Below are 12,631 nucleotides of genomic sequence, written 5' to 3' on the forward strand. Positions count from 1 at the left end.
AGTTAGATAAACAGATGCACCTCTTTTCTCCAGCCCAAGGAAAAGCATAGAGACTGCCGCTCAGAGCTTAGTCCTGCTGAGAACATTGCAGCTCAACTTAGTAGTCTTTCTTCCCTTTTAATCCAGGTTTGGAGGGTGGCCGAGCCTTCTTCAACGCAGTCAAAGAAGGAGACACCGTGATATTTGCAAGTGATGATGAGCAAGATCGCATTCTCTGGGTCCAAGCCATGTATCGGGCCACTGGGCAGTCACACAAGCCTGTGCCCCCAACCCAAGTCCAGAAACTAAACGCCAAGGGAGGGAATGTGCCTCAGCTGGATGCCCCTATCTCCCAATTTTGTAAGTAAATATGCCATTTGTTAAAACTAGTTCTGTAGAGTAAAGTCAGTCTTCGAAAGTTGAATTAGAAAGTCTAGTTGCTTTCATATTAAGGATGCTCAAAATCATGTTTGCCTTAAAAAAAAAAACAACAAACAGTAAATTCAGAGGGGAAGAGTTGGGACAAAAATGTTAGATAAAAGTAATTTTAAAGTGCAATACTTGACAATCCCCTCCTCCAGGACTAAACAAAGAAAAATATGTTTCAGGTGGATTTTTCTCTCTTTGTTTTGATGAAAGTTTAGAATTCACAGCCAAACAGGTATTTGTTTGAGTCCTTCAAATATAGTAGATTATGTATGTCCTTGCCTCATTTCTTCCTATTAAAATTAACTTTAAAATAGAGCTTAATTTGAAATAAATTTTAATATGCAACTTAGAACCATTTAAAAATAAATGATGACATTATCACATGCAGTAGGGAGGGTCGGGGGGGACACAGGAACACACACAAGAAAACAACACGGTATCTAAAATCCCATTCTGAGCTAAAATACCAGAACCCAGAAATGAAATCATCTCCTTAAACAGTCCCAGTTCATATTCCAGTCTCTTCCCCTCTATAGGTTAGCATCAGGTTTAATTTCTGGCCCTTTCACCATGCCGTCTTGCTACCAAGATAATTTTGATCTTGGAACAGTTTAGATGCACAGGGTAAGATGAAGGACAGCATGCCCTTGCAGATATTTGTTGAAACAAGGAAAATGGAAACCCTGGAAACATAAAGCACCAAATTCATTTTAGTTACAAGCATTCACCCTAAGTAGAGATGTCTGCCATGTCCTGAATACACGTCAGTTAGGAAGAGCTCAGGCACACATCAGTTTTCAGCAATGATCATGGTGGGTCTTGTCTTTAGCATGGCACCTCCTCATTCAGTGTAGTTCACTGAGCAACTGTCTAGGTGATGAGACATGTTGATGAGGAAGACAAGGAGATCCCTGTTCTCAGGATACCTCCAGCCCAGTGGGGAAGTCGAGGCAGTAAAGCAAGTTAAAACAATATATATATAGTAAGATAGTTTCACACACTGAGAAACACCATAAAGAATGTCATGCATTGGTGAATGAGTAAGGAGAGGAAATATAACACAGATGATCTGAGCTTAAGCCCAAATGATAGGAAATTACCCCCACAGACATCTGTGGGAAAAGAATTGCAGCAAAAGGGAAAGCAAGTGTGAAAGTCCCTCATCGGAAACTTGACCTTGAACCCAGTGCTTTCACACAGTCTCTCCCCAGTTGCTCTTAAAACATGGACCACATGATTCTTTCGCTATAGCAACTAAGTAGAGGTAATTCCCTTTTCGATAAATTCCACTGCCATGTCTGTTTCCATTTAACCAGACTGTGTTCTTAAATCTTGTTACACCTTTGCTGGTGGGGAAGCATTCTTGTTGGATGACAAATACTACCCATCAGGTGCTCCCAGGGATTCTTGTCCTGTACTGATGGGTTTTTTTTTTTTAAAGGAAGATGCTTTCCCTGTGGGACAGTGTAAATAATCACACAATCATGTGGGTTTCCACACAGAAAACCCTAAACAAATAAGAGATCGAGGAAGGGCTCAGGGGAGGAGGGACAGCCCTTCTGACCATGACCACCACCAAGTTTCCTACTCTTTTTTCCTGTAACATTTGTGACACTGAGAAAGAAAAGAAGCATCTCTTTGTAAATGGTTTACTCATTAGTTGAAATAAAACATCCCCAATATTAACTTAATTATAAAAGTTCCTCTGTAATGGAATCCCTTCTTTCACCTGGCCTAACAGCCTCCTTATAAATGAATTTTGAAACAACACATCCTATCATATCCCTCTGAGATGGAATTATCTCTGTATGAGGAAACAAAAATGCCTAATTATGATCACCATCTAAATCAACCTCATAAAACATGTATCACAGGTGATATTTGGAAAATCTCAGTTTTATTTCCAAATAATTTCCATTTCTTCTGAAGTCATTTCACCTTACATTCAGTGTCTCTGTTCTGTCGTCTCCCCAGATTAAGAAGTTAGTACTTGGTTCGTGATCAGCCCACTTTTTTCTCTCTAGTATAGGAAAGAGAATGGAAATTCAGGGGTAAAATGAAATGGAGAGCAGACACAGATTCTATAAAGGCGATGACTGAAAGGCTGTTGAAGGGGATGGATGCCTCTTTATGGAAATACATTAGGGCTCTTGATTTAGAGTTTCCTCTGTGGGTAGGATTCATTTAGCTATGAAATTAGAATCTGGTCAGTAGGCATCAGCTAGAAGATTTTTTTGTATGCACACAAGGTTGATATATGTTACTATCCTAGCTGACAGAGGAAGCTTTTATTAAACAGAGCATCCAAAGCAGAATTCTAAGAGTTAAAATTTGGGGATGAGGATAAGTAGTATCATCCCTCAAGAGCATGTGAGGCAGGCTGGGAGGTGAGTGAGAAGGTCAGGGGTGTCATGCCCCTGGGATTTATCAGTACCTGCTACCGGAGCCACCCTTCTCTATTACCTCCTCATCTCTGCCTAGGAACAGAAGGTCTCTAGAGAGTATGAGGCATACCCCTCCTACCAGGCTCTGTAAGAAGGCCACTGCTTTCAGCCATGCAGATTGTGCCCTTCAGGAGGCTCTTTTCCCACAGACAAAAGTGTGAACGGTGCCTCTTGAGTTGTGCAGTGCCCGCTTTGCACAACTGTATGCTTCTGACCCCGCAGTCAGTGACACTCCTTACATGGAGCTTCAACACACTAGCGTTAAGCCCAGTAATCCCGTAGTTACTTTACTACCCCTGAAGCAGAGCCTCAACTACTCCAGACTTTTACCTATTGCTTGTGTAGGCACTTAATGAAAACTGTGGCCAGAGTACCAGAAAGTGAGGCTCTGTTCCCATACTTTAGAAACGAGCATCGTAATCTAGCCAGTATTTAACTCACCCAAACTTCTGTATCTGATCCCCAGTCATTTCCAGTCAAGAGTATATGAAACCCACAAGAAAGATCCAAGAATTTTGTATTCTGTGGTGTCACTGAGTAGGTGTTCGAAACGACCCAAACATTGCTGAGAGTGGGGGGTATATCATACTGAGCGGAGTCTGCCATAGAGTGAAGGTTCCGTAACAGTTACTGCAAAGCTGCATTTAAACCTTTAAATTCAAACCCTCACTATTAAACAGATTAGATTTATACTTAACTAAGTCAGATTTAGTGTTTATTCATACTTAGAATCCTAACTAGCTCATCCAAATTTGCCAAAACTTACCTTATCCCAGCAATTAAAGTCCTGTGTCCCAGAAACTGTTTAGTCCTGGGCAAACTGCGACAAACTGGTTACCTAGTACTGCAAAGCAAGATTACAGAAAAATGAAAAACAATCACAGCATAGTGAGAAATAGCAAGTGTTGACTCTTCGCTGACATTTGCTTCCCAGTCTATACCTCGGTTTATTTTGTCACATCACAAACATTGTCAGTCACAGACTCTCTAACAAAAGGAGTAAATACAATCAAGTATTGCATTTTAAAAAGATTTCCTTGACTTCCAAAAGGTAAGGATCATTGTTAAATACTTGATTCCGTGCACATCTCATTAAATCCCTGGTTTCGAAGATTACTCAAAGTAGCTGCCATCCTTGCAAGTGAATGATGAAGAAACTTTTTAATGAGTTTAACTTTGTAATCACTGTGTTAGTATTTACATGCCAAAGGGAAGCTAACAGAAAAATGCAAGCAGTTTTTTGGATAGAGAAAAATAAACACTCCAGTCTTGTCATGTCGCTGTCTGCTCAAGGGAAATTTGAAAATGGAACATTTTACAGTTTGGGATACTTGACTGTATCATGAGTTTATTTGGGTCTTTCTAAATTCAGTTTGACAGACTTCTGGGTGCAGATTTTACTTCTTTTACAACTTCAGAAGTTCGATTTCAAAATGAAAAGACACGTCTAAGAGTGGAGTGGAGTATTTGTATGGAATGGGGAAAACTGGGAAAAAATAGATCCTGCTATTCATGAGTTTCTATGTGACTCTACAATAATTTGGGGAGGATTCCACCAAACTTTACAACTTTTTTGTTCTTTTGTGGTTTCTTTGGTGTGTGTTATTGTTGATTTAATTTTCTCTCTCTCTCTCTTTTTTTTTTTTTTTTTTTGGTTAAAACTTAAAAAAATTGTCAGTACTTACCTATACAACTTTTTACAACAAATAATTTTCCATTTTCTTAAGGCAAATGTTGCTTACTTTGGAAATGACATCCAAATCTATAATTGAGTGTTGCCACAATTTGTTATACCAAGTGGCCTCTCACTGAAATACCTGACCCCTGTCCAGTGTGTGTTAGAGGAACAGTGAAGACCAGTACCTCTGTTCTCAAGACTGGGAGGGGAGTGGGAATTTTAAGCTTTGCGATTTGGTCAATGATTATTTGATATGTCACTTGCAATGAGTCTCATATTAATGTCTGTTTCTCAACTAATAAATGTTAATCACATCATAAATCCCTAAAGTTGGATGTTTTTGAGAATTGTTCTAGTTTTGCTACCACCTGAACAGCCTTCAGCAGTTAGGGGGACCTTGGTTACTGTTGGTTTGGGGTGGGGGTTGGCTTTGGTTTTCTTGTTTTTTGTTTTGTTTCATTTAAGTTTTCTTGTTCAATCTTTGCTCGAACCCAAGAACTTTAGCTGCTAGGTTAGAGCTCCTGTCTGCTTTCCTGAGCCTTGTTGCTAGTCTTTATGTTATTCTGGTTTGTTCCTTCTTACCCTGCTAACTTCTAGCTGGACTGAAGGGTAAGTGTTCCCCTATAGCTAGCACAGCTCAGATAATCAGACTAGATTATCTGACACCTGCAATGTGCTTCCTCCCTCTCCTCTGAAATCTTCCTCATGTCTAGACTTTGTAGTAAAACTTTTTATGTAATTTTCCTGACCTTAGGTTGGAAATGTAAGCTTCCATACTGGAACTAGGATGCATGTGATGTGTGCATAATTGCCTCCTCTCCTTGGCTTTCATATTGGCATCAAATGATCCTCTGAGTAAAGCCAACCATTAACATCTCCTATTTTTTTTTAATTCCAAGAATATTAATGAACATCACAACGAAATGGCAAAGAATGCCTTCGTTTCATGGAATTCACAGCTACCTGACTGCTTAATGCCTGAAAACAGATCATTTTGCACTCTGATGATGTGTTGTTGTTGTTGTTTTTCCTTTCCCATTCCAAAGGTTAGAATGGTCAGAGAACCAATGGTGTGGTAACCATGGATACCTTAACGAACAGAAAGGTGGGCTAGGAAACCCAAAGGTGGTAACTGAGTAAGACTCCAAGAAATTGCAGAACACAATTAATAAAGTAAATGCATTATTTGAACATGAAAGAATTCATTCTGCCTAAATTGAGGGTGTACTCTAAAACCCAATAGAGGTTAATTTTGAAAAGAGAGATAGAATACATGCAGCTACCACACACAAAAGCAAGAAATTGAGGACACAATTGAAATCATGTGATTTATTCACAGAAGCTTCAGATTCACAATCTCACAATGTCATGGAGGGTTTAGACCTCTGGTCTCAAATCTCTCTCCACTGCTCTCCCAAGAACAATGACAACAATAACGTTTTTTACATCATTTGTATTTGTATTCATTTTTCTAAAAATACACCTGTAAGAGAAAAAAAGAAACTTTAAAACTTAGAAAAATCATTCTCTTCACTATTTATTACTAAAACAGAGTATACAGTTCCTTTATTCATAGAGGAAAAAGTCAGTCACCAAAAATGTGTTAAGGGAAAACTTGACATTAGAGGGAGCTAGAAAAATTGGTCAAGAGAGCAGGCAAATATGTACTCAAATATTCTGAACGCTCACTTAGAAGCTGTAGGTCACATCATTTCTCCTGACCATTTAATAATAGTCCTTGATTCTTTTCGTTTCTTAATTTTGCTTTCCCCCTCCTTTCTTTTCTTTTTTTCTTTTCTTTTGCATAAATGTACCCCTGGCTAGCAGACAGATTTTTTTTTTAACCACTCCAAGCAGATACTTAATTCTTAATTTAACTTTCCTTCCTTTACATGTCTGATGAGGCATTTTTAAAAGCTTACTGAAGAATGTGAACTTGGTGAAAATTTAGGATTTTGCTATACTTAAAAAAATCTACAAGATGGATGAATAGATGACTGAGTGAATTTTTTTCTAGTCAAACTACATGTATTTGCCCAACAACACATTGATATCCTAATAGACTTACAAATAGTCATTTGCCTAATTCCTTTCTAGAGTTTTGTCTGAGGAGATTTTTTGCTATATCTTCTTATATTGTCAACTTGCAGTTACTACATTGCAGGAATGCAACATCAGAGAATGAATTCAGTATTAACTTGCATGACCCCAAACCACACTATAAATCACATTTCTTCTCTCCATAAAGTATATGACTTTTTAAAAGAATAGACTCTCACAGTAAGGTCCAAAATTTTCCAAATACTGTGGTAGGCTCTCAATAGATCATACTAAATGAAGGGTCACTTCTTTGTTACCTACTTCAGGCACATCTAACGTATTGTTCACTAATCAACTGTTTTCATTACCTATAGTGACTTATAGGAGACATTATTAGTCAACTCTCGAAAATTTGTGTTAGCTCATGCTGCAGTGCCATAAAAAATATTATCAAGTACTCAGTAAATTGTAAGTAAAGCAGGGAAAATTACAGATCACTTATTTGTTTCCTGATCACTGACAAAAATCTCTGATGATTTTTATTCAAAGCATTTGCATTATGAAGAATCACAAAAATGAACATTGAAATAAGCATCACATGTTTATCCCCGTGGTTGTCCTGTCAGTGATTTCTGCAAAATGCAGTGTGGCCCTTAATAGCTTCTGAGGAAGCCTTTTGGTGTTGGCCATGCAAGTTAGCTTGACTGAGTCAAAGGGACCATGAAAGAATTAAGTTGTTTCTCAAGGGCAGCAGGCAGGGGAGGACCAGTCTTTTGCTTGCTGTGCAGAGCTCAGGCAGGGAGCAACATCCCCTGGTTATTACTTGATCAGGCCAAGAAAAACTCTTCTAGAAAAGTCTATAAACAGCCAGCTGCCATCAATCATTGTCATTTCTTTATTTCATGTCTTCTGATGAGGTTGACTACTGTCATTGTTCGTTATTGTCCAAACCATACATCCACTCTTACACTGTCAAGCAGATATGACAAGCACACATTTTCCATATAAGAAAGATACAAAGTCACCTTTTAATTTGCAGTTTGAGTTCACAATGACTTTATAGTTACATTAGCTATTCTCTTGCCTCAAGCATCCATCAGGAGTAACAGCAGCCATAACTGTGCTCTAAATTTCAGTGATAAAACAGCTACCTCTAGTTTATTATAAAAGGGATTCAGTAGAGAAAGGAGCCTCTCTCAGACAGTTTATTAGCAACCTAGTCATAGTTTATTTTCAACAGCAGAATTTTTTCTTTAGCCTATAAAAAGTTCTAAAATGTAATATTACAAAATAAAAAGAGAGATTTGACCTTTTCTGTTCATTCCCTGAGCTGCTGGGATAATAACGTCTCCATAACATGAAAATTGAAAAACTATATTATCCACTCCCCTCAAGAAAATTCCATTCGGTAGACCTTACTGCAAACTTATCTAAATTTTTTTTGGATCAGAAACAAGATCACACAAATATGCTTGCTATTAAGAGATCATGAAATAATATGATAAGTGCTTTCCCATTGTGAGGGAGAAAATATCAAACATGAAGTAAACCCAAACCTCATGATGGGTTAAAGAACAGATAAGTGATAGGATGGTCAATGATGAACATCACTTGAAATTTAAGTAGATTAAATGAGAGTGTAAAGTCCACATAATCATATCATTCCAGGAACCGTGATTTTCACAATAGTCCTTAAATGCCACACCAAAATTGTTTTCGAGCAAACTTGGGGTAAAGATTTTAGTTAGTTTCCGCTTGAAAGGATACCTGCCTTCCTGAAGTCTGTGCGTCTGTCAGCCTTTTCCTTTATCATGGATGCCCACTGATAGTTCCTTAAATTTATAAATGTAGTTTAGGCACCATTATTCATCTAAGTTCAGTGTGAAGCCATTCTCCTATGCCCATGCTATAGAGGACTTCAAAATCTTTATACAGTTAAAGCCCAGAAGTGAAACAAGTAGCATTGTTTGGAAGATGTGTTGAATTATGCCCTCGCTCCAAAGCCTATGAAATTACATAGCCCATTTTCAGTACATATGAAGCCCTTGCAAACCAAGCAAGAGTTAGCAACTATTCAGCCAAGTCTGAAAAAGGTTAAGACTGAAGTAAATTCTTAAAATTCAGTCAATCCTTGATTTCTTAAATAAGTTTAAAAAAAAAAAAAAACGCACACATACTAATGAAAAAGAACATTGGTATGTGTCTCTGAAAGCAAGAGCTAATCCAAACCTCATTAGAGCTTTAAGCTTCTACTTTCCCCTCCTAATTCTGTTTTGCTCAGCCTAGTATTTAAATTCATTTGCATTCCCTTGACACATGCCAAACATTGGCAAAGGAATGGATCCCAAGGTGTCCTGAATCCAGGAATTGACTTTCTCACCCTTTTGCTCTGGGCTGTTTTCCCCTTGCTAATGTCAACATTGGAGTTTTCTTTTTCTCTCATCAGCCTGTTCCAATCGTTTGTACAGGGCAAAATGGGATTGCACGGAGCATTTAGTTTTTAATGTTCAGCACTGTGGAAGAACAGACTGGGCCATTGCAAGGATGACTGGATGGTGTTGCTTGAGAAGCACCCACAAGTTCTTTGAAACAGAATTTAGAACAGCTGGACCGCTGCAGTGTTTTATTTTAAAATAGACAACATATGTAATGCATATGGTCCTAGACATGTATGGAGACACAGGCAGACAATCTGAATGGTATCCAAAGACACCTGCACCTAGAATTCTGTTTCCTTTTATAAGATTTTTTTCCCCCCTAAGAGCACATGTTCCCACTTTGGGATTTGCAAGATGCCATCTGAATCCCCATGTGTGTGACTCCTTAATAAAGTCGATGGGAAGTTTCCTGGGATGGAGGTGTCAGAGTAAGTCAGTTAATAAATACCTCCTAAGGACCTGGCTCCTCTGGGAGCTGGAAGGGAAAAATAACAGATCAGGAACGTACCCTCAAGAAACATATTATCTATCAGGGAATTTAAGTGTGTGTTCTGACCACAGAGAAATACATCACCCAGCAAAAACACAGAGACAGAGATTAGGAGTTAATTATACAGGGCCAGAGGAGAAGCATAAAGCAGAGAGCTTGGGAAGGACTCTCAGCTTCCTAGAAACAATATGGTTTAAGAGGCAACCTCTAACTAACATTAGTGATCAAAGTAGAGACAGCCTTGGCTCTCTGAGAATATTAGACCAACTGACTTTGAGAGCTGTGAGAAGCCTGCTCGTCCACTCATGGCTAAGGTGAGCGCTTAGTATATGCTAGGTACCTAGGTGCTTCACAGATTCTTCTTACCAGATCCTGTCAACAACCACCTCTGAGGGTAGACTCAAACACCTTTCTCAACTTAACACGTGAGGAAAATGAAACTCGAAAACATTAGTCAACTTCCTCACGTCTCAGATCTGCTAACAGCAGAGCTGGCCTCCCAGTCCTTGTGACCCTCTAAGCCCAGCCATCTAAGCACCTGCTATCCCACCTCAGATAAATTGTTCCTGTTGAATTTAATGTGTCAACATTTCCAAAAGTCAAGAAATAGAAAATATTTGTTGACCAAATGTATTTATGTATTTCGATGAGATATTAATAAATTATTTTAACACATACGTCTTGAGTGCCTGCTGTGTGCCAGGTTCCATTGTCGGTGCCGGGGCACAGCAGAGAACAAAAATTTCAAAATCCATGTTTGGATGGAGCTTCAAAATCACATCCCTTCCATGGACACCGTAAAATAGCATTCCCCACCTACCGATTCTCCTTCCCCACCCCCCTTCCCACCCTGAATAGAATAAACTCCGTGAAACTCTCAGAAATTTCATGGGAGCCAGCCACCCTGTTAAGCACTCTTGAGCTGTTGGAACCATTGAAATAATGAGCCTAATTCTGAGTAAATGATGATTTTATGTAAGCAAAATCCAGGGGCTGCTCAGTTTACTTGCTGGAAATTCCCACTGCATTAAGCTCCATCCCCCGCACATGGAAGGTGTGAAAGGGACCTTAAGAATGATTAAGTGACAGTGAAGCAGAAAGGGAACTGAAAGTTTGGCTCCTTTTACACGTGAGGAAACTGAGGCTCAGACGGATCAGCACCTCCGCCAGTATCCCGCACCTCTTTAAAACCGGCGCTCACGGGAGCGTCCAGGCCCCCTCCCTCAGTCCCAGGCTCATTCACCATGTGAACTGACAAGAGACAAAAGGAGGAAGAAGGGAAACAGGAATTTCTGTGTTGATAGGGTTACTTTCAGAAAAGGAAAACAGGCGGATTTTAAGCCTATTTTAAAGCCTGCTTTAAATTGTCAGTAAAAATGAAATTGTTCTTTCTCTGAAGTCTAAGCCAAGAATTAGCGTGGTGAAGCTGTCTTGTGATGATGGATGGGGGAGGCGGGAGGGTGGGTCTGTACCCGGGTCTCCACGGAGGAGCCAAGCTCTCTTTGCAGATCCATTTCCTGAACTGGCAGCCAAGCAAAATAGTTCATCACCAAGTTTTCTAGAGGCTCAACAGATAAGGAGTAAGAGACTCGAAACACGGGCTATATTTTCAACAGCCGAAAGGAGAGTCCTCTTCTCTCTAGCTGAGTGACCGTTTGCGTCATCATAATTGAAGAGCAGTAAAATGGCAGAGCCAAGCTGGCAAGGTGAGCGGCCTGACTAGTTGGTCAGCCTGCAGCCTCCTCTGGGAGATCTGAGAGCAGGTAGCTGGGTGCTGGCCGAAACTCACCTCATCTATCTGCTAGAAATTGGGAGGCATGGCCTGAGTGAGGCTTTTTATGAGGATGAAACAGGACAAGCAATGGGTGTGTAGCCCACTGTTAGTTTCTCCAGGGACTGACACGATGGGGCTAAAAGAACAGATTTGTCCTAGGCGATGGAGTGGTACCACCTGGGTTACAGGAGTGTCATCTTGCAGGAAGACACCTAAAGTTGGAGCGGGTTCAAACCACTTGCCTTGGGCCATGGGAAACACACACACCCCACCCCACTCCGCAGAAACAGCTAGCTTTTTCCCCAGAACCAACTTCCTGGCCACCTCTCTTTCCAGCCATCCTGAGTCAAAAGAGAAATACAGCTTGGAGACCACATCACCAAACAAAAGAATGCTCAAAGATTAAGCACCTAACCTCCAAATTGAAAGCACTTTCCTGAAGACAAATCTCAGGCAATTGACCCAGCAAAGAGGCAGATTCTCTAATAAAATTCCTGCCCATGTGATAGCCCTTCCAAAATCTCATGTTTTATCCTCCGAAAGGAGCGAATTGCCTATTAAAACATACATCCTTCGACTTGCCTTCTGGAAACTGTTGCTTTCGTGTGTCTTGGGCATAAACAACACATCCTGTTCAAACACTGACCACTTGCTGCCTCTCTGAAAGATGACTGAAGATTTAAAAACCTAATAGGAAGAAGGCATACATCTGACATACCATGCACGTAGGTTGGAATGATACACAAAATTAATAATATGAGGGAAAATCATTACCTTAATATTACACTGTAACTATAGCCCCCATTTTCAGTCAGCCCCCAAGCAGGGAAGAAAAAAAAGCTGCCTGGGATGAAGGCCACATTTGAAAATATTATTCAGACACCTTCTCAAGTCAGAAATCCATTCTCTGCATGTCCTGACAGCATCGCTGGTCCCTGGCAGGTGCCTGTATTCAAGGAGAATGTTGCACGCAAGGAGATGAATACACTCTTGCTGGATTTAAGATTCTTTTTCCTTGCAGCATTTCAGGAGAGGGAGTAAATATGAGATGGAGTGAGCCGATTCTTTTAATTTCTAGGACCTTCGTTCCCTCCTCTTCCGAGATTTGCTTGGTCTCACTTGAGTTGAATTCTCTGAGTTATTTTGCCGATTGAATATAGACTATTTTAGTTACACATATTGAGATTAATTAGTTAGCCCTTAGGAGGTTTTTCCTACAGCCTTCACCCTGTAAGGAAAAGTGTGAATACATTGAGACTATTAATTCACAATAAATGGCAGATCATAGCCCTTGCTGAGTAAATTTGTTTGTCTTTCATAAGCTTTGCTAACTGAGTAAGCGCACTATCTCAGGCAGTG

At 39.9% G+C, this 12,631-nt stretch overlaps 1 protein-coding gene across 7 annotated transcripts in view; it reads left to right on the top strand.

Moving 5' to 3' along the window:
- Positions 1 to 12,631, top strand: part of CADPS (calcium dependent secretion activator) — a 474,061-nt gene that overhangs the window by 320,908 nt on the left and 140,522 nt on the right. For all 7 annotated transcript variants that reach the window (XM_055558508.1, XM_055558510.1, XM_055558511.1 and 4 more), the window contains exon 11: positions 127 to 339. In XM_055558508.1, the coding sequence (XP_055414483.1) occupies positions 127 to 339 (213 nt within the window). The remainder of the gene's footprint in view (positions 1 to 126; positions 340 to 12,631) is intronic.

The sequence above is a fragment of the Bubalus kerabau genome, chromosome 20, assembly GCF_029407905.1.
Source record: "Bubalus kerabau isolate K-KA32 ecotype Philippines breed swamp buffalo chromosome 20, PCC_UOA_SB_1v2, whole genome shotgun sequence".
Classification (NCBI taxonomy): domain Eukaryota; kingdom Metazoa; phylum Chordata; class Mammalia; order Artiodactyla; family Bovidae; genus Bubalus; species Bubalus kerabau.